The 21,364-nt window shown below is 38.4% G+C and overlaps 1 protein-coding gene across 1 annotated transcript; it reads right to left on the bottom strand.

Moving 5' to 3' along the window:
- Window positions 1-4,555: 4,555 nt before the first annotated feature.
- On the bottom strand, window positions 4,556-20,696 carry LOC127647424 (gastrula zinc finger protein XlCGF8.2DB-like). Its single transcript, XM_052131647.1, has 2 exons — window positions 20,493-20,696; window positions 4,556-6,204 (listed from the first exon to the last, which is right to left on the bottom strand). The coding sequence occupies exons 1-2, from the start codon at window positions 20,572-20,574 to the stop codon at window positions 5,231-5,233; spliced, it is 1,056 nt and encodes a 351-aa protein (XP_051987607.1). The 5' UTR covers window positions 20,575-20,696; the 3' UTR covers window positions 4,556-5,230.
- Between the last annotated feature and the right edge of the window lie 668 nt (window positions 20,697-21,364).

The following is a 21,364-nucleotide window of genomic DNA, read 5'->3' as shown; positions in this document are numbered from 1 at the left end:
CCTCTGACCGCCCTGACCTCCCCAGAACAACGCTCAGGTGGTCAGACGCAGCTGAGGCTGCGCTTGCCAAACTGAAAGGTTGCTTTGTTTCAGCCCCCATCCTGATAACCCCTGATCCATCACGCCAGTTCGTGGTGGAGGTCGATGCATCAGAGGTGGGGTAGGCGTAGTGCTATCCCAGCTGCTCTCCTTCAGACGACAAGATACACCCTTGCGCTGCTTTTTTCTCATCGCTTGTCCTCGGCCGAACGTAATTATGACATTGGTAACAGAGAGTTGTTGGCAGTCAAGTTAGCTTTGGAGGAATGGCGCCACTGGTTGGAGGGTTCGGGGTACCTTTTATCGCCTGGACCGATCACAAGAATTTGGAATATATTCGCACAGCTAAAAGATTAAACTCCAGGCAGGCTCGGTGGGCTCTTTTTTCGGTCGCTTTGATTTTACTCTCGCATCGCCCGGTTCCAAGAACATCAAACCCGATTCTTTATCACGTATTTTTGATCACTCCAACGCTCGCCTACTCCCGAAAGTGCATTTTACCAGAGACTCTATTCATCTCTACACTCACATGGGAGATCGAATCGAAGGTCAAGACGGCCTTAGAAGGGGTAACGCTCGCTCGGTGCCCACCGAACCGCTTTGTTTGTGCCGGAGGGGTTACGGTCCAGCGTTATTCAGTGGGGACATTGTTCTAATGTGGCTTGTCATCCAGGAGTTAATCGAACTAAGTTTTTAGTCAAGCAACGCATTCTGGTGGCCTTTGATGGTTCGTGACGCTCACAGTTTTGTTTTGGCTTGCTCAGTCTGCGCCACTGGTAAGAGTTCCAATCGACCCCCAGACGGGTTACTTCAACCGCTGCCGGTGCCATCGAGACCCTGGTCCCATATCGCTCTAGATTTTATCACCGCCTCCCACCCTCACAGGGACACACGGTAGTTTTAACCGTGGTGGACCGGTTCTCAGGCTGCCCACTTCATTCCCTTGCCCAAATTACCCTCTGCCAAGGAGACAGCGGTGATTGTCATTGACCACGCCTTTCGCTACATGGCCTCCCGACAGATGTGGTCTCTGACAGAGGACCCCAATTTGTGTCCAAATTTTGGCGAGAATTTTGTAAATTACTGGGAGCTGACTGTTAGTCTGTCCTCAGGGTTTCATCCCCAGAGCAATGGTCAATCTGAGCTGAGCCAACCAGGATCTGGAGAGAACGCTACGATGTTTGGTATCCAAGAATCCTTCCTCATGGAGTCAGCAACTGTCTTTTGTTGAGTACGCCCACAACACGCTACCAGTATCATCCACGGGCCTATCTCCGCTTGAGTGTAGTGTAGGTTACCAGCCACCTATTTTTCCTAGTCTGGAATCCGAGTCGCGGTCCCTCCGGCCACGCTTCGGCCCAGAGGTGTCACCGCGACTTGGACTAGGGCCCGGAGACTCTACTCCAAGTGGGGTCACGCACCAAGGCCAAAGCTGATCGCCACCGGTCTAGGCCTCCCGTGATAACGCCGTTGGTCAAAAGTGTGGCTTTCACTAAGAACATTCCTCTACGCTCCGTGATCTAATAAACTTGCACCTAAATTTATTGGCCCGCTCGCTGTCACCAAGATCGTTAGTCCGGTGGCAGTCCGCCTCAACCTTCCTCCAGCGTACAGGAGAATTCACCCCGTATTTCATGTATCCAAAATAAAACCCGCCTTTTATTCCCGCGATTAACTCGCCGGTTCCGTTCCCCCGCCACTCGTAGACGGGAACCTACTTATTCGGTCAACCGTATTCTGGACTCAAGACGGAGGGGACGCTGATTTCAGTACCTGGTGGACTGGGAAGGTTACGGTCCGGAGGAGAGAGGTTGGGTACCGCCAGAGACATTCTGGATCACTCCCTTATCGATGACTACAATCGGCAGGTAGGGAGCCTGGGAACGCCAGGAGGCGCTCCTAGGGGAGGGGTACTGTCACGGTATTTAATCCTATGTCTCTTCCTTGTCTCGTGCCTTGTTCTTAGTGTGTGTGTGTGGGTGCTGAATGTGTGCTGTTGTTTGTACCATGATTAGCTTCTGCCGCAATCACTCCTCTCACCAGCTGTTACTCATTCCCATTCCCTTTAAATTCTCACCACTCTCTCATCTCCTTGTCAGATCGTTGTTTGTGATGTCCGGTGTTGTTCGCTCTTCAGAGTTCCAGTCCAGTTCTCTCGTTGTCCCTGTTTCGTGTCCTGTTTGCTGTTACCCGGATTCGCCGTGTCTGTTCAACACTTCTCTTCACTCTTCTCACCACGATCATCTGACCATTGGAGACTCTGCGCCACTAGACCATCACCCCGGACTTTTCCCCTATCTTCTCAATTTGACTGTCAATAAACTAATTGTCAACTTGCAACTTGCTTCCTAGCTTCATTACGTCACAGGAAGTGTCTCAAAAGTGCAAAATGCACAAATATCAGTTAAGAGATACATTATTCCATGACTACATTACAAAGTGGTTCTTTTTACATATGTAAAGTTTATGTTGGTAAACAAATTAAGTTTAATTTAGATTCAAAAAATTATGATTATATCCCTGTTATAACTATTTACTGTGAACTGTATGCTTTAATGAACTAAATCAATTTAACGTTTTTTTTTACCTAAAGATCTCACATCACCTGCAATGTATTTATACACACCTGCTACATATCTTACACAGCATTGATTGTGAATTCTTCTGGAATTTATAAAATACTAAAATCCATTTAACTTCCTGGTCATGTGACCTGATGTCACACCACCTGCTATGCATTTACAAACACCTATAACACATCATACATGACTTGGATTTTGGGAATATAATTTTGTGTATTGTTTATTAATTTTTGAAATGTTCAAATCTATATAACTTCCTGGTCATTTGACCTAGTGGTGTCACATCACCTGTATTATATTTAATGAACAGTGACCTTTATTGATGCAAGAGAGGCCTGTAGTTCCTTGGATGTTGTCCTTGGCTTTTTTGTGACTTCCTGGATGAGTCGTTGCTGTGATTTTGGAGGAATTTTGAAATTCACTCCATTTGGAGATAATGGCTCTCACTGTGGTTCTTTGGAGTCCCAGATCCTTGAAATAGCTTTGTAACCCTTCCCAGACTGATGTATTTCAATCACCTTTTTCCTCATAATTTCTGGAATTGCTTTCGATCTTGGCACAGTGTGCTACAGGGTAAGACCTTTTAACAACTTCATGCTGCTGAAAAAGTTCTATTTATGCCACCTACACACTACACAACTACAAGATGTCGGATTGTGGTACCGTTCATATTACACAACTGTCTGTCTTGTCATGGAAGTCGTAGAGTTTTCAAATTACATGAGTTATTGGTGATAGGTGTGAACACATTACAAAACATTTCACTATTGACGAATCCCTGAGGACTCCGCCTGGACTCCAAATTAGATTTCACAACAGAGTACACGTGAGAAGGAGAAGTGATACGAGATACAAAAACAAATGCATGATCATATGTTATGTATTTCAGAATATGATGTGTATGTTTTTAATCGCCTAAAGGCATCATATATTTTATTGGTTACAATATGAAAAAGTAGCTCCTCCTGAAAAATATACTTATTTGCTTACCTGACTGTCCAAGAGAATCAGCAATTTCCTTCCAACTCTTCTCTTTCTCCACCCGGTTGTGGTACAGTTTAGAGGAAACATCAAATGTTGGCTGGAGCACTGGTGCTCCAGCCAACATTCCACAAATCTTTCCTCCATTTCTTCGGTCCAATGAGACTTTCTTGATACTGCAGCCATGCTAGTTGATGTTCTGTTGCAGGTACATCAGGACTCCTCCCACTGAAACTTCCTGTGCCACGTTTCTTGCTCTCTCAATTGCTGTAGTTAAACGCTGCAGATTTGGAATCGCAGACAGGTCCAGATATTTAACATTCTAAATAGCACGTCAGCACTTTTCTCAAATCGTGTCTTTGATAATTCATACATTGCGATCGTCGCTCAAGGGAGCGAGCTCCGATTTGCTTATGATTTCTGGCTTTTGTCGGCGATCCTCACAAAACTGTCGCAGAGTGAAAATTGGGAATAAAATCATGTAGTGTAAACTCAGCATTAGGTGTTGATTTGATTGAAAAGGGATGGCAGTAATCAGGCCTGGGTGTGTTTAGTCCAGCTGAACCCCATTATGAATGCAGTTTCATAGAGTTGGGGATTTAGTAATTTATGGGGCAAATACTTTTTCACACAGGTATTGGACAACTTTTTTGCTTCAATAAATAACATTAACATTTAAAAACTGTATCTTGTGTTTATTCCGATTGCCTTTGTTTTATGTTATATATATTTTTTTTACAATTTAGTATGAGATCTACACAAAAACGAAAGAAATCAGATGGAGGCAAATGCTTTTTCACAACACTGTATGTAAATAGGAGGGAGTTGGTCATCTGAATAATCTGAAAGACTGCCTAATCTTTAGAGCCTCCTACTGTATTATCAACACAAGAACAACAGTTGTAATAAAATTAATTTTATTAACAAAATGATAAAGAAGAATTACTCTCGACAACAACTAAATGGTACAAATATGCTAAATGATAATACAAATGGATAAGAAAATAAAGTACATAGGATGGAAAGAAGTGATTTGGTTGGATGTAGCTATGGCAAGACATCTCATGTCAAAACAGACTATTGTTTCTCTGTAAACTACTAAGTTGAAGCCCTTTTCTCTAATTTAACAAATTACTCCAAGATTATTTGATGCACAGGTTTTGCAATTTAAAGAACATTAGAAAATCATGAACTGACAGTGATATTTACGATCTGCTTGTGTTGCGTGTTCTGCTCAAGGATGGCGACGTCTTTCACTGGTTTTGCTGAAGTGTGTTGCATTGGAGAAGGAGCTAGATTCCGTTTCACCAGATTTGAACACAAAGTACTGATCTCCTGGAGCATTGAGAGCATCCTTTCAAGCTGGGACATGCAGATGCAAGAGGCGTGAAGGGATTGTTTGCCCGCAAGAGCTTAACCTTGTTGCTGGTTGTGCCTATTATTGTCTCTCGAGCTCAGAACAGGTTGTGTCCGTTTTTGTCTCATCCCTCTCTCAGGCCAGAGACTCAGAACTTGGCATATCTTTTATGGTCTGTCTGTATAGGAAACAGAACGTTTTATATTTTACTGCCTCCTGTTAAAAGTCCAAAGCAACTTTGCTTCACCATTTCCATTAGAGAGGGGCCCTGCTAAACTGGGGCCCTTGAAATGCCATCTTGTCCACTGTTCACTAGAGGGCAATGCTTCTTTCTATGGGACTTTAGAGAACTTGATTGGTTGAAACATTTCCCACATGAAATGCATTGGTATGGCTTCTCACCAGTATGCACTCTCTCATGTCCCTTCAGGGTGCCTGAATGAGAAAAACTCTTTCCACAAAGTGAGCACTTGTATGGTTTTTCTCCGGTATGGATTCTTTGATGCCGTCTCAAGTCACCACTTTTAGTAAAGGCCTTCCCACAATCAGAGCACACATGGGCTCTCGCAACAATCCGGACTTTCTGCTGCTCTTGTCTGGTGCTCTCATTTGCATGACTTTCCAGGTGTCTTTTTAAGAAACCTGCCGAACTAAGATTTCTACCACATTGATCACAGCTGAATGGCTTTGGAGGAGGACAGACATGGATTTTTAGATTTCTGGCCTGTATGTAACTCTTTCCACACTGAAGACACTTGAAAGGCTTTTCTCCGGTGTGAAGTCTTAAGTGTGCTTTAAGGTTTCCTGCCACTATGAAACCTCTTCCACACTGAGGGCACACGAAAGGCCTCTGCCCAGTGTGAATTCGTATGTGTCTCTGAAGACTTCCTTGCTGTGTAAAACTCTTCCCACAGTAATCGCATTTAAAAGGCTTCTCTCCAGTGTGAACTCTAATGTGCATGTTAAGAGTTGCTTTCTGTGAGAAAGTCTTTCCACACTGATGGCATGTGAAAGGCTTCTCTCCAGTGCGAATTTTCATGTGGACTAAAAGATTTTCTTTACATGTAAACATCTTTCCACACTGAGGGCAGGTGTAGGTTCCTTTAGTTCTTTTTGGTGGGGAATTATTCTCAGTCTGTGAGCCACTAAAATAAATTTCTCCAGTTTTGAAATTATGAGGATTCTGATTCGGATGTTCTTCCTGCACATCATTCAGTTCTTGTTTTTCCTCTTTCACTTCCAACACTAAAATGAACATATCAAACTGTCAAAATTAATTTCATGAGAGACAAAAATAAAATATGCAAGTGATAATACACTAATAATTTATCCCACTTATACCATGATTATTCAATTTATACCATGATCCTACTAATTTTGATAATTTTCATCCTATTTCAAATTTACCATTTATTTAAAAAATTTTGGAAAGGAGTTTTGCAATTCAGTTTTATGATTATCTGTCAGCTAATAATTTGTTTGAACAATTTCAATCGGGTATCCATCCACATCATAGTACAGAAACTGTTCTTGTCAAAATGACTAATGATCTGCTGTTGGCTGCGGATTCTGGTCAGCTGTCTATACTCATTCTTCTTGATCTGAGTGCAGCCTTTGATATACAGGTGAAACTCGAAAAATTAGAATATCGTGCAAAAGTTCATTAATTTCAGTAATTCAACTTAAAAGGTGAAACTAATATATTATATAGACTCATTACAAGCAATGTAAGATATTTCAAGCCTTTATTTGATATAATTTTGATGATTATGGCTTACAGCTTATGAAAACCCCAAATTCAGAATCTCAGAAAATTAGAATATTACATGAAATCAATAAAAAAAAGGATTTTAAATACAGAAATGTTGGCCCTCTGAAAAGTATAATCATGCATATGTACTCAGTACTTGGTTTGGGCCCCTTTTGCATTAATTACTGCCTCAATGCGGCGTGGCATGGATGCTATCCAGCCTGTGGCACTGCTGAGGTGTTATGGAAGACCAAGATGCTTCAATAGCGGCCTTCAGCTCTTCTGCATTGTTTGGTCTCATGTCTCTCATCTTTCTCTTGGCAATGCCCCATAGATTCTCTATGGGGTTCAGGTCAGGCGAGTTTGCTGGCCAATCAAGCACAGTAATACCATGGTCATTGAACCAGGTTTTGGTACTTTTGGCAGTGTGGGCAGGTACCAAGTCCTGCTGGAAAATGAAGTCAGCATCTCCATAAAGCTTGTCTGCTGAAGGAAGCATGAAGTGCTCTAAAATGTCCCGGTAGACGGCTGCGTTGACTCTGGACTTAATAAAGCACAGTGGACCAACACCAGCCGATGACATGGCTCCCCAAACCAACACAGACTGTGGAAACTTCACACTGGACTTCAAGCATCTTGGATTGTGTGCCTCTCCATTCTTCCTCCAGACTCTTGGACCTTGGTTTCCAAATGAGATGCAAAATTTGCTCTCATCAGAAAAGAGGACTTTGGACCACTGAGCAACAGACCAGTTCTTTTTTTTCTTTAGCCCAGTTAAGACGTTTGACATTTGAAGCCCATGTCCAGGACCCGTCTGTGTGTGGTGGCTCTTGATGCAGTAACTCCAGCCTCAGTCCACTCCTTGTGAAGCTCCCCACACATTTGAATGGCCTTTTCCTGACAATCCTCTCCAGGCTACGGTCATCCCTGCTGCTTGTGCACCTTTTTCTTCCACACTTTTCCCTTCCACTTAACTTTCTATTAATGTGCTTTGATACAGCACTTTGAGAACATCCAACTTCTTTTGCAATTACCTTTTGATGCTTTCCCTCCTTGTGGAGGGTGTCAATGATGGTTTTCTGCACAACTGTCAGGTCAGCAGTCTTCCCCATGATTGTGAATTCAACTGAACCAGACTGAGAGACCATTTAAAGGCTCAGGAACCCTTTGCAGGTGTTTAGCTGATTAGAGTGTGACACTTTGAGCCTACAATACTGAACCTTTTCACAATATTCTAATTTTCTGAGATTCTGAATTTGGGGTTTTCATAAGCTGTAAGCCATAATCATCAAAATTATATCAAATAAAGGCTTGAAATATCTTACTTTTCTTGTAATGAGTCTATATAATATATTAGTTTCACCTTTTAAGTTGAATTACTGAAATTAATGAACTTTTGCACGATATTCTAATTTTTCAAGTTTCACCTGTACATAACATCCTTCTAGACAGGCTAGTCTCAGTTGAACTTACGGTCACCCACGTCTTGGTTTCGATCGTATCTTTCTGGTCGCACTCAGTTCATACAACTCAAAAATTGTAGATCTGTCATTGGCATTCCACAAGGCTCAGTACTGCCCCTTGGTCATATTTTTAGGAAACATGGTGTCAATTTTCACTGCTATGCCAATGACACCCAGCTCTACCTCTTCACTTCCTCTGCCCTCTCTGACCAGATGTTTATCTGAAATCAAAAACTGGTTCTCATCTAATTTTCTCAAATTAAATTGTGCTAAAACTGCAATTCTCCTTGTAGGCACCAAATCTATTTTGGCAAAAACTTTTTCTGTGACTATCAATCAGTCCACTGCTTCTCCTTCGCCACAGGCTAAGAGTTTTGTGTCGTCCCTGGTGTCATCCTTGATAGCACCTTATCCTTTGAAGCCCGTGTTAATAACATAATTCGCTCTACATACTTTAATTTACAAAATATTAATCATCTTCGTCCCTCTCTCACATTGAACAACCATTCTTATTCATGGACTGGTTACATCCCGTATTGATTACTGCAATGCTCTACTCTCTGGCCATCCTTCCAAACTTCTTCATAAACTTCAGCTGGTCCAGATCTCAGCTGCATGAATCATTTCTCGAATCCCCTCTATTGATCACATTGAACCTGTTCTTCAACATTTGCATTGATTTCTGGTTAAGTACAGAATTAATTTAAAAATCTTGCTTCTTACATACAAGACCTTAAATAATCTTACTCCCACATACCTCTCTGATCTTTTTCATACCTATACACCAACTCGTTCCCTCAGATCTTCCTCATCAACTCTTCTTGTCAATCCACATATTTGTCTGAACACTATGGGGTATAGAGCCTTTAGTTACACTGCCCCTCACTTATGGAATTTCCTTCCTCTGGATATTCGAAACAGCGAAAGTCTTCATACTTTTAAATCTCATCTTAAAACTCACCTTTTTAAACAGGCTTTTTTATGACTGTGCATACATTGAGTTCATACTTGCATATCTACATATCTTCCAATGTTTTATTGTATATCATAGTATTGTTTGCTTAATGTTGTTATTGTTGATGTTTTCAAGGATTACGTTTATGTGTTCTGTTTGTACGGTGATCTTGAGTGTCGTGTAAGGCACTGTGGCGTGGGGACATGGTCATGTGTCGGTCTGCGGGAGAGAGAGCGAGAGCGGTAAGGCTTGTCATCTGGTTTATAATTAACCCTGTTAACACCTGTATCTTATTATAGTGATGCAGAGGGAGACATAAAAGGGACGCCAAGTGCGAGAGGGAGAGAGAGGGAGCAACCTGGAAGCTGACGTTGCTTATATTTGTGTTATTGTGTGTTATCGACGGTTACCGTCGATTGTGTGAAAAGGGTCAAGAAAATAAAACTGACTTCAAACCTGCTTCGCTGTCTACAGAAGAGGATTAGGGCCAAGCAATAATAAAAAAATAAAACCACCTCGAGATTAAAGTCATTATAATGCAAGATTAAACTCGTTAAATTTTGAGAAAAAAGTCGAAATACAATCTTGAGAATAAACTCATTAAATATCGAGAATAAAGTAATTATAATGCGAGATTAAACTTACCGAGTTTTTTCTCGAAACACAACGACTTTATTCTCGATATTTAATGAGTTTATTCTCAAGATTGTATTTCGACTTTTTTCTCGAAATTTAACGAGTTTAATCTCGCATTATAATGACTTTAATCTCGATATTTAATGAGTTTATTATACGGAAGACCTGTACTGCAATGTAAAAAAAAAAAAAATTGTAAAAAAAAAAATAAAATGCTATTATTTCGAGATTAAAGTCGAAGCTTTTCGAGATTAAAGTCGAAATGTTTCGAGAATAAAGTCGAAGCTTTTCGAGATTAAAGTCGAAATGTTTCAAGAATAAAGTCGAAGCTTTTCGAGATTAAAGTCAAAATGTTTCGAGAATAAAGTCGTAACATATATTCTGAATATTCTCTTTCCGAAGTATGCTCCAAAAGCTTTCGATTCTTTGATTATGATTGCTTGAACCGTATAAGAAACTCCGGTTAAAAGCAAATTCATCAGTAGCATTTCTTCGAAGAAAGATTTGCATCTGCTCCATAGCAACGTTTTCAGTCCCACGATCGGCACGGATTCTTCTAGGACAACCATCTCTATTCTTTACTGTCTCAATGAAATATGTTGCAATGACTTTCGGTCATTATTGGTGAAATACACTTTCAACCACATCACATTACGTGAGAATCCATCAACACATCCATTAATGCAGAGGCCGTACGGTTTAAGCTTGTCATACGAGTCAACGTGCCACATAAAGTTTGGACCAGGATTGTGGTACCTCCTCCGGCGGAGTCTTCGTGCTCGTCTATACGCAACGCAATCTGGGTCGAGAACACTCAATAGTAACCGCACTGTTACCCTCTTCACCATAAATCCATTCTGGATACATTTTAAGTGCATCATTCTGTATCCAATCATTTGGCCGGATCCTGTGATTTCCTCAGATATAAAGCTGGCTACCTCCATCCAGTCTGAAAAGTGTTTTCGCCTGTAAAGTCTATTCCGGCGCAGTATGTTTTGTAACGTCCTAAGACAAATGGTAATGCCATGTTGGTAGATTAGCACCTGTAGAATTTCCTTTTGTTGAAAGCCCATATAAAAGTAAAAAGCTACTATTATGTTTAGATCCATGTCAGAAGCAGTTTGACTTCACTAAGAATATATGTTACTGACTTTATTCTCGAAACATTTCGACTTTAATCTTGAAAGCTTGACTTTAATCTCAACGCTTGACTTTAATCTCAAACATTTGACTTTAATCTTGAAATAATAGCATTTTTTTTTTTTTTTACATTGCGGTACAGGTCTTCCGTAAGTTTATTAAATATCACATTTTATTTTTTTTATTATTGCTTGGCCCTAATCCTCTTCCGTTGCTGTCTCCTGACTCCTCCATTGCCCGAAATAAATGTGTTACACGTGTCTATACATACAATTTATTTATTATTATTATTATTATTATTATCAATTGCCAGCATTGCCCTAGTGAAAAAAAAGTATACTTTAATTGTATTTTAAATATATTATTTTTTTCAATAGTATACTGCAAATATACTAACTGTTACGTTCCACGCGTGTTTTGTGTTCGTTTTCATTGTTCTGTGCACGTTAGTGTACTTTGCACGTGTTGGTTGTTGTGTTCATTATCTTCTCTCTGTCTCTAGCTCCCTCTCTCTGCTCGCAGGTTGCTGTAATTGGCTGAGTCGAACGTCAGTCATCGTTAAGGCGGCACTTGAGGAGGCTGCCGGCTGGTTTTAAAAGGATGGCACGTTCATTCACGTTGTCTCTCTCTGTAGCGAAATGAGTAGCCTATGTGTATGGCTCTGCCTCTGCCTCTGCCTCTGCCTCTGCCTCTGCCTGTGACTTGAGTGGTGTGCTATGTGTTTTGTTCTTTGTACTTTTAGTAGGCTACTAGACATGTTATGTGAGTTTAGTTTTGATGTGTATGTCTATCTTTTCACTTGCTTGAGATCTCGTTTAACAACGGATATTGTGGGAAGAGAACGCAGGTCAGTATGTCGCGATATACACTGCACCTGTAGCAAATGACTGTCTAGACACACCAGGTAAGACGTGAGCGCCAAACTCTGTATTTTTGTTTTATTAGGTAGTTTAACTAGGTTGCCGTGTGCACCGAAGTTCCCGGTTTATTTTCTACCTTTTTCTTTGGTTCGATCAGGTTTAGATTAGAGGGATTGTTTTGTTATATTTTGTTCTTTCCTTTGGCGCCGCTTTCGTTCTTTTCTCATTTATTATTTATTTGTTCACCTATATATTTTGTACATAGCACACTTTATTGTTGTTTCTTTGACTGGATTCATTGGCTTCGGCTTGATGTAAATAAAGTCCAGTTCATCTTTTCCTTCAATAAGAGCCTGTCATGTATTTTTTCATCACATCTCACCTTCAGCAGTACGTCAATATATAAATGTTACGGTATCTGCCCTAGACCTTTTTAAGGTTTGTAACACTAACCAAAATTGTACTAACTTTAAATATATTTAAAGTATATTAGCATCATGCTTTTACCAATTTTCACAATACAACTTTTAACACACTTTAATATAATTGTACTTTAGTATATTTTCTAAAAATATATTTTTGATAAATATACTTGAAGTGAAAATTCTGTTTATTTTTTAAAAGCGTATTTATTTGCACTTTATTTAAAAATATATTTTAGTATATTACGCAAGTGTAACTATGAGCGTTTCAGCAAGAAAAAATAACAATGCGTAGCTGTTCCAAAAGTTTTTTTTTTTTTTTGCTTGATTCTTTCTTTCAGCGTTCTTTTAATTTAAAAGCAAGGTTGGTGTAACTGCCTCCATCTGGATTTTAAATTATACATTTTTAATAGATCCTGCTATTTTTTGGTACCTATAGTAGTTTGGAGGCGGAAATATTTTTAACCAAATTTAACCAAAATGTTGAGTTTTTGAAAATTTTAATTGTTGCTGACATTTTCGAATACATAGCTCCCATAACTAACTAACTGACTACTCAAAATGTTCAAGACTGGCCGTCCAGCGCATGCGCACCTGATGGCATTTCCCCTCCCACACACAGCGCAGAAGCACATGGACTGAGGATTCGACGTTCTTCGGTAAATGCAAGGTAATATATTTTGATTTAAGCCTCAACTCCAGTCAAGCCGATTGCCGTGAAAATAAAATGATTGCTTATGATTATTACGGTAGTCTGCAGGCACAAAAAAATTAAAAATAAAAAAAGGGAGGGGGGGGGGGTTATTCTGAGGTACTTTTCAATCGAGTTTATCAGCGAGTCTTTAGCAGACCCCATCGCCGCCACCTTTTCAAGTAGAGTATTATCATCATTATTAGTATTATGCATATCTTATTTACGGTAATATAAATCAGCACAGAAACTTCAGCAAGCTTTGTTTTTAATGCCTGTTTCCATTTTAGTCATTGTCCAACATTGTAAGTGGGCCACAATTTGAAGAAACATATGCATCTGATTTTGTTTCTTTTACTTTTGAGTGATGGATTAACTACTATTATTATTTGTAGAGTACCAGATGATGACCTGCTATGCAGTGGAAATGTAAGTTCTGCATTTACACATGAGTGTCCATGTCATTCTATGTATATCAAAAATCAATTTCCAACCAAATCTTGAGGAATGTATGGGCTGTTGAGAAATCTATGGACAATTTGATTTGAGGGGAAAATAAGTTCTTCAAGAAAGTTGCACAAAATTAAAAAAAAAATGTCCCCTTAATGCTGGCCAAGAAGCATCAAATGGCAATTGCCTATTACATGGATGCCATTTCTTTTTTCAAGCCAAGAGTACAAAGGACAGAGTGTGTAGTTCACTTGTCACAGACTTTTCTGACAATGTTCAGGAAGATCTGCAGCTGTGGAGTCCTAATTGTAGTACCACACTTGTTTTATCCAGTGTTTACATTGATGGCATTAAGTACTGCCCAGACATGGAGGTTTCAGTTGGATGTTGTTCAGGTTTGCCCAAGTTCATGCAGATTGAGAAAATCTTGGCAATCAACACTGATATAATGTTCTTCTGCAAACCATAGACAGCATGGTTGAGCATTTGCTCTCTTATGAGTTGTGCAGTTTGCATTCACTGCAAGTTGTTAAGCCTTCTCTAATAAATGACCCCTAACATTTGGCAGCTTATAATATCCTTTTTTCTTTGTTTTGTAATTTTAGTTTGCCATGTCGATGACTCTTCACGTTACTGTGCATGACAGTGACTTTTCACAGAAAGCCAGATTGTTTTCCTCCAAGTCCCAGAGTTTCTTTCTATGAATTGTGTATTTGAATGTTAATAACCTCTCCATATTTTTGCTCAGGTCTTTGCCAAATTCAATCACATATCTGGGGAAGATCTGAGTTCTATGCAGCGTTGGACACGCATTCTGTATGTTTGACTGAAAATTTCGGAGAAAAGGAGGAAATCAGGGAAGAACACTTGACGAAATTATGCATCATGTTGACTCAAGGTATTTCTTTGTGATTGTCATCTTTAAATCATGATTTGGCTATGATTGTTACCCTCATTATCTACCTGTATCTACTTTTTCGTAGTCATCTGATGTAACGCATGTTTGCACTGCAGTGATTTAGGGTCTTCCAATCCTCTTGGAGATGACCCAGAGTAATTTTTCAGGATGAGTTTCGTAAGTATTTTTATCGCCGTTTATACTTCTGATTTGTGACATTGGTGATTTTAAATTAAATTGATGCAATAAAATATACTGTAAATTCAATTCTGTGTTCTTAAAGGGTTAGTTCACCCAAATTCTTATTTAAAAAAAATTATCCCATAATTTACTCACCCTCACACCATCCTAGGTGTATATGGTCTTTCAGCCATACACAAACACTATCTCTTCCAAGCTTAAAAATGGGATTGAATGGTACCTTCAATTTTGAAGCCCAAAAAAGCACATCCATCCATTAAAAAAAATCATCCATACAGCTCTAGGGGGTTAATAAAGGCCTTCTAAAGCGAAGTGATGCATTTTTGCAAGAAAAATATCCATATTTATAACTTTATGAACTGTAATAACTGGCTTCTGGTCACGGCCGTTCACTGGCTTTCTCTATCCGCTGCGCTTTCGCGTTTGTCACTCATCACCGGAGCTTATGCTACGCCTACGTCATACGCCGGAACTAGACTCTCTTGTGAGCGTGCGGACGGTGTTACCGGATGCCAGTGATAATAGTTTCTAAAGTTATAATATGGATATGATTCTTAAAATGCATCCCTTCAGAAGGCCTTGATTAACCCCCTGGAGTCGTATGGATTACTTCTATGATGGATGGATGCGCTTTTTTGGGCTTCAAAATCTAAGGTTCCATTCACTCCCATTATAAAGCTTGGAAGAGTCAGGATATTTTTTTATATAACTCTGTGTTTGGCTGAAAGAAGAAAGTCATATACACCTAGAATTGCTTGAATTGGTGAATACATTTTTGGTGAACTAGCCCTTTAATAATTCAGAGCAATGTAAAAGTACAATAAAGTATTCCATTGAACTTGTGATTTTCCAAGTCTTCTGAAGACATGCAATATGATACTGTAAACTAGAAAACGAAGTTTAAAGGAATAGTTCACCCAAAAATTATAATTCACCCTTATGATGAGGGATTTCATCAATGTTTTCTGAAACAATATGTTCTGTTTTGTAACTCTGTAAATTTGTCCTCATGATTTAAAGCTTGATTACATTTCCTTGTGCTTGATGTTTGCATTGAGCACTGTACACCTGCTGTGGTTACAAAAATTAATGAAGTTTAAAGTTTTGGTTAATGAACAGCCCATGGTCACTAGAATATATCCAGCACTGAACAGAAATTCACACTTCCTATTTTTCATTCTCTTATAGGATTCAGATGTAGATGCAGGCTTCAGCTAATTAGATGTTGGACTGCTCACAGTTTTACCTGAAGGCATGCCTGCCAAACGTCCACATGCCCTCAACGTGGATGCAATGGAGGGAAGAATTGTCATGGATGATGTCCCAAATTTGCCACATTCTGTATGTCTCCACTTTGCTTTGATCTATGCTCTAAATTTAGACCATCCAAAGACAATGAGGAACACATTTGATTTTATTCAGCGGGTATTTCTGTCTTTTGGACAAAGACATTTCTGACTTTTAAGGGTCTCCAAACCCTTAAAAATGGTCTTTTAAGCGGAACTTTTTTCTGGCATATTTTGCTGTAATTGCAGTTCAGTTGAATAATCTTTCCATTGACATGCAGGTTTTTCCAAATTGTAAAGGCTCTTTTTCTTTTTTTTTTTTTTATTAAATAAATACTTTTTTGGAGTTTGCACAGTGCCTGTTCTGCAAATGCTCTATACCTTGTTTATGGTCCAGCTATTATGTTAAGCAGCAGAGTGTGGCAAGAGGTCGAAGTCTTGCGAACAGATTGTTTGTTTATTGTGGTGTTCTTAGAGTTTCAGCTGTTTATTACGCAAATAAACAGTTGAGAATTTCAAACTTAAGTGTGTTATTTGAACTAGAAAAATTGTCCAGTTTACTCATGCAAGTAAACTCATGTTGAGATTGAGATTAGTGGTATTTCGGATGTAAAGTGAACAAATTGTATTAAATTTAAGTGAATTGACTTGGAGTAATCTACTAATAAATAATTTGTAAGGTTACTTATTAATTTATAGAATATTAACAAAACAATTAACTACAAATGTACTATTAAGTTTAATAACAAGTTGACATTACTTGCATAGGAACATTAATATAACTTCATTTTAGTAAGTAAGTTTTCTTTGCAGAAATAAGGCAATAGGTTTCCTTAATTTAAGTAAACTGAACATGTACAATTTTAGTGTATGAAGGTAACATTTAAAATACTGTCTTGTGTAAGACGATGTAATGTTTAAACTGTATTGTACAAAGTATGGCTAAGTAATAACAGTTAAGAATAACATGATTATTCATATAACGTGGTTTGGGCCATGCAAATTACGGGAGTTTCCTGGGAGAAATAAAAAACGGGAGGGGGCGGGAGATGGGTGTGAAATACGGAAGACTCCTGGGATAACCGGGAGTGTTGACAGGTATGGTTACAAGCCGATCCTGAAGCAGCAATCAGTTTTACAACTGATATTTGGACATCTAACGTAAGCGTAATGTCAATGTTGAGCGTATTGGACACGCCAGTTTTGTTCATAGTCTTGTACCCTTTTCTCTTTATTATTCGTCTAACAAAACAATTCCAAAGATTACATTTATAAAAAGTGTAAAATGACATGTGTTATATAAAGCAACTCATTTGCAGTTAATTGTTATTTCTACCTCTTTCCAGTCACAAAGCACTCTATTTTGAGAGTTGTTTAAGTGAGAGAAGATCCTGTAAACTTAGTGCAGTTTGGGGGAAATTGTAATGTTTAATAATTTATTTTATTATGAAAATAAAATTTGGCATTGATGAAAGGTAGATTTAGTTTGTATATGCAGTCAATAATAGTTCTTAGTAAGAAAATCGTAATCGGAAATCTGAATCGGCCAAGAAAATTGCAATCGGTGCATCTCTATAAAAAAAAGTAAACATTTTAAAACCATTCTCACCAGGGATTGAACTCGCAATCTTTTAAACCAAAGTCCATTGCTTTAACCACTAGGCTAATCAGCCAAACATTGCCAATGACACATTCTAAGCCAAAAGTACAAAATGATTGCAAATAATGGTTTTTGAGATATTTGGTTTTGAATTCAAGCTGGAATTATGCAATGTAGTACATTTTTAGTATAAGATCAATCTGAAGACTCAGAGGTCAACAGAAGTATAAAATAAAAACAAATCCCCAAAATTAGGAAAATCTGACCAAGTTTGAAGGCTGTGAAAAGTTATAACTGTAAATATCACAATCTAAGATGGCATCCACTGTAATGGACTGAGTTTTAATGTAAGGGTTCCGTTTGAATCATCATGAGGAGAGCAATCAGTGTTTGCTTCTAAACCAAACAGTTCAAAAGACACATGCAAAAGAAAAGTGCATTTTTGAACTGTTGGTAGCACTATGGAGTGCCCTAGAGACCCCACATTTTTATGTGGTCTATTCATGATCATGATAATTTTCCTATGTAGTGTTCATAGGGCTCCCATTGGGGATGAATAATAATAATAAATATAGCAGCAATCAGCAGTCATGTGGCCATGCCCTTCTACGATTCATTAAGTATAAAGCAAGAGCTCCGGTATAACAGAAACATGACGTTAAAGGTGGGGTATGTGATTTGCAAAACGGCCGGCAGATTTTGAAAATACACAACTCTAAGGTCCTACCGTCTCTCCTCCAACGCTGGCCCTGACTCCACCCATTCGAAAAACATGGACGCGCAATCATGCACGAGCGAAAACTCTGATGCGCAGTGTTCTAGCAGTGTTCTAGACTCACTAGTCAAACAGTGCATTCACCTGTCAGACAATTTTTCAGAGCAAATTGTTGACACAGCAGGAGGAGGGGTTCGCATACTACTCTTGAAAGGTGTAGAGCTGATTTTCTCATAACTGTAAAAAAAAAAGAACATAGCCAGCCCTGGCGTCTGTACAGCGGTCTTCTATTCAAAACAGGATTCATAGAAATGTGGAACAACCCCACTAGCACTATAAAAGCTCTATTCTCCATACATAAATACAATTGCTTCCTGTTACTGGGTCACGAAGCTTTGAGTATGCGCACTGAACGGGACACGCAGCCAGGGTGGTGGGGGAGGGGGCATGGTACGACCGTTTGATTGACACATTTTCTGTCCAATGATTCTAGATGGTCTTGAAAATGATTGGCTGGAGTTTTTCGAGTCCTGCCCGTTCCACAGATGATTAAATTGCTTAATTTTCATTTCAGTGCTTCTAATTTACAGCCAGTAAGTGGGTTAGGAATAGGATTTCAAGTTATTTTGAAAAAATGGTCAAAAAAGAAAATCACATACCCCACCTTTAAGACTAACTGAGGTGGGATTCAAACCAGGGTTCATCTGGTCTTCTGAACAAACACCATAGGCTTTAACCACTGGGCCAAACAGCTTACACATCTCAACAAGGCCAATGAAATAACAAAACGGGAGACTCCCGGGAAAATGAGTGAGTGTTGACAGGTATGCAAGCGTTCCCGAAGCAGTGCTCAGTTTTACAACTGATATTTGGACATCTAACGTAAGTTGAGCGTATTGGACACTTCAGTTTTTCAGATCTTTGGAATTGTTTTGTTAGACGAGTAATAAAGAGAAAAAGGTCCATTTATAAAAATAGTGGAAAATGACATCGGTTATATAAAGCAACTCATTTGCAGTTAATTGTTATTTCTACCTCTTTCTAGTCACAGAGCACTTTATTTTGAGGGTTGTTTAAGTGAGAGAAGATCCTGTAACTTAGTGCAGTTTGGGGGAAATTGTAATGTTTAATAATTTATTTTATTATGAAAATAAAATGTTGCATTGAAGAAAGGTAGATTTTGTTTGTATATACGGCCAATAATAGTTCTTAGAAAGAAAATCAGAAAAAAAAATCGGTATCGGCAGGTAACACTCACAAAAAAATCGGAATCGGCCAAGAAAATTGCAATTGGTGCATCTCTAGTTATTACCTTTATTAGAGAACTGTGTAGCATAAAATAAATATCAAGTAGTGAAACAGAATGTAATGGTAAAGATTAGAATTGTTTTTGATTATCAAATTTAGCATGTCCATGAATACTGTATTTTAAGAACTCATTTTATTTCCAAGCAACCAACATCATAGTAACACAAAATCCACAACAATCGCTGTACCAAGTTACTTTGCACTAAACAAATACATTTATGCCGTTTCATAGATGGGCAACCCTTACTTTAGCTGTGATAACAAAGAAAAGAAAATTACACATTGCTTTCAGCTGAAAACTGTCCATTTACGTTGAATGCACATGTCATTTTAAAAAGTTTGAGGGAAACTTGAATTAATATTCTGTAAATTCCACTGATACTATTTTAGAGAGTGGTCTAAACAATTCATAATTTCTTACCTGTCCAACAAAAAAAGAAGCAAATCGGCATCACTACTCATGTTTTTCTCTATCATCAAGTCTAGTTTTTGCCTTTGCCCGTCTTTTTGTCTTCAGACCTTTTTCCGCTTCTGGATCTCCTGTCGTCTCTGCTGCTAACACACTATAATAAATGTTTTCCACTATGTTTTTTTCGCTGTTCGCATCACCAAACAACACTAAGCATAGCCAAGTGTATCTACACAGGCGGCAGCCAATGAGCATGAGGATTCTATTCTTCGACGTTTAGTGAAACACCAAGGGTCATATGATTTCAACATGGTGAAACACCAGGTAGAATAAAACACTTTTTTATAAAAACCTATTATGAGTAGTCTTAATCTCATGTGAGTGTTCAAACTTCATAAAAACATAATTAATGTGTAAAACTTTTTAAATTGGCTCCAAACTACTCAATGCACCTTTAACAAACAAAATGTACTGGGAATATGTTTAGTTTTAGAAATTAGTTTCATTAAATATTTTGTTTATTAAAACATGCAAAAACTTTGTCAAAAGATGTAAAAGAGATGTAAACATCTTTGCGCAGCTATCTTAATGACATTTCTTCTGTTGTTTTTATATAAAACGTACTATAATGACTATAAACTGACTCTAACCCACTCCCTAAACCAAACACTAACACAAAACATTTTGAATTAATTAGAAATAATAATTTAATCTTAAAATGTTTTTTTTAAAGAAGAATGAACACCAACCTGTTTGTTCGTCTGTGTGTTCGGTTTTAATTCTGCATGCTTCTGGATAAGCCATATCTTCACTCTCCTCTTTAATAAACATCTTTACAACAGTGTCACACAGATTTCACTTGTTTCCTGGAGTTTTACTGCGTTACAGACAACTCGCAATTCTCCCGCCGAAAATAAACACTGGAAATAAAACTTCTGCATTCACTGAAGAAATAAAAGAAATGAAAGAGAGTCTTCTTCTTCTTATGCTGTTTATTGTCGATTGGTAATCCAGCTTTTGGTGCATTACCGCCACCAACTGGAAAAAAGTATGGAGCATCAATAAAAACGCACAACACCGGATCTTCATGACTCAAATAAACAATACAAAATTCTTACATCCTCCTGTCTAACCCTGTTACTTTTACGATATTGAACACTTGTGCGATATTTTTGTCTTTTTCTTTTATTTTTCTTCTATTATTTTGGCTGTATTATTGCGAACGGCATTACTTTGATCAAAGGTATTTTGGGAGAATTTTGATATTTCAACCTCAGTTCTTATAATACACTGTGTACACAAAATAGTTACACTCAGGACCTTTGAATCTCCCCATTGAAACCCATTAAAACTGCAATATTTGATCCCAGTGCCATTAAAGCATAAAATCATGAATTCTGTGATATTGTATTCTAATCATGGAGCCCTGGGTTCAAAATGTAATTTTTTTATATTTTCCACTAGATGGCACCATTTTTCTCATGTTTAGACTATTGAAGAAATACATGCTTTTTTCCTATTTTCTGTTTGCTGTATTATAGAGCACTGCAAATTATGCAGCTCAAATTGTGTGGGTGTGTTGTATGGATGTCAGAGTGTGTTTTGTATGTGTGTATTGACT

This window comes from Xyrauchen texanus, chromosome 8 (assembly GCF_025860055.1).
Source record: "Xyrauchen texanus isolate HMW12.3.18 chromosome 8, RBS_HiC_50CHRs, whole genome shotgun sequence".
Classification (NCBI taxonomy): domain Eukaryota; kingdom Metazoa; phylum Chordata; class Actinopteri; order Cypriniformes; family Catostomidae; genus Xyrauchen; species Xyrauchen texanus.
The sequence above is the reverse complement of the archived record's forward strand: the minus strand, read 5'-3'. Positions and strand labels throughout refer to the sequence as shown.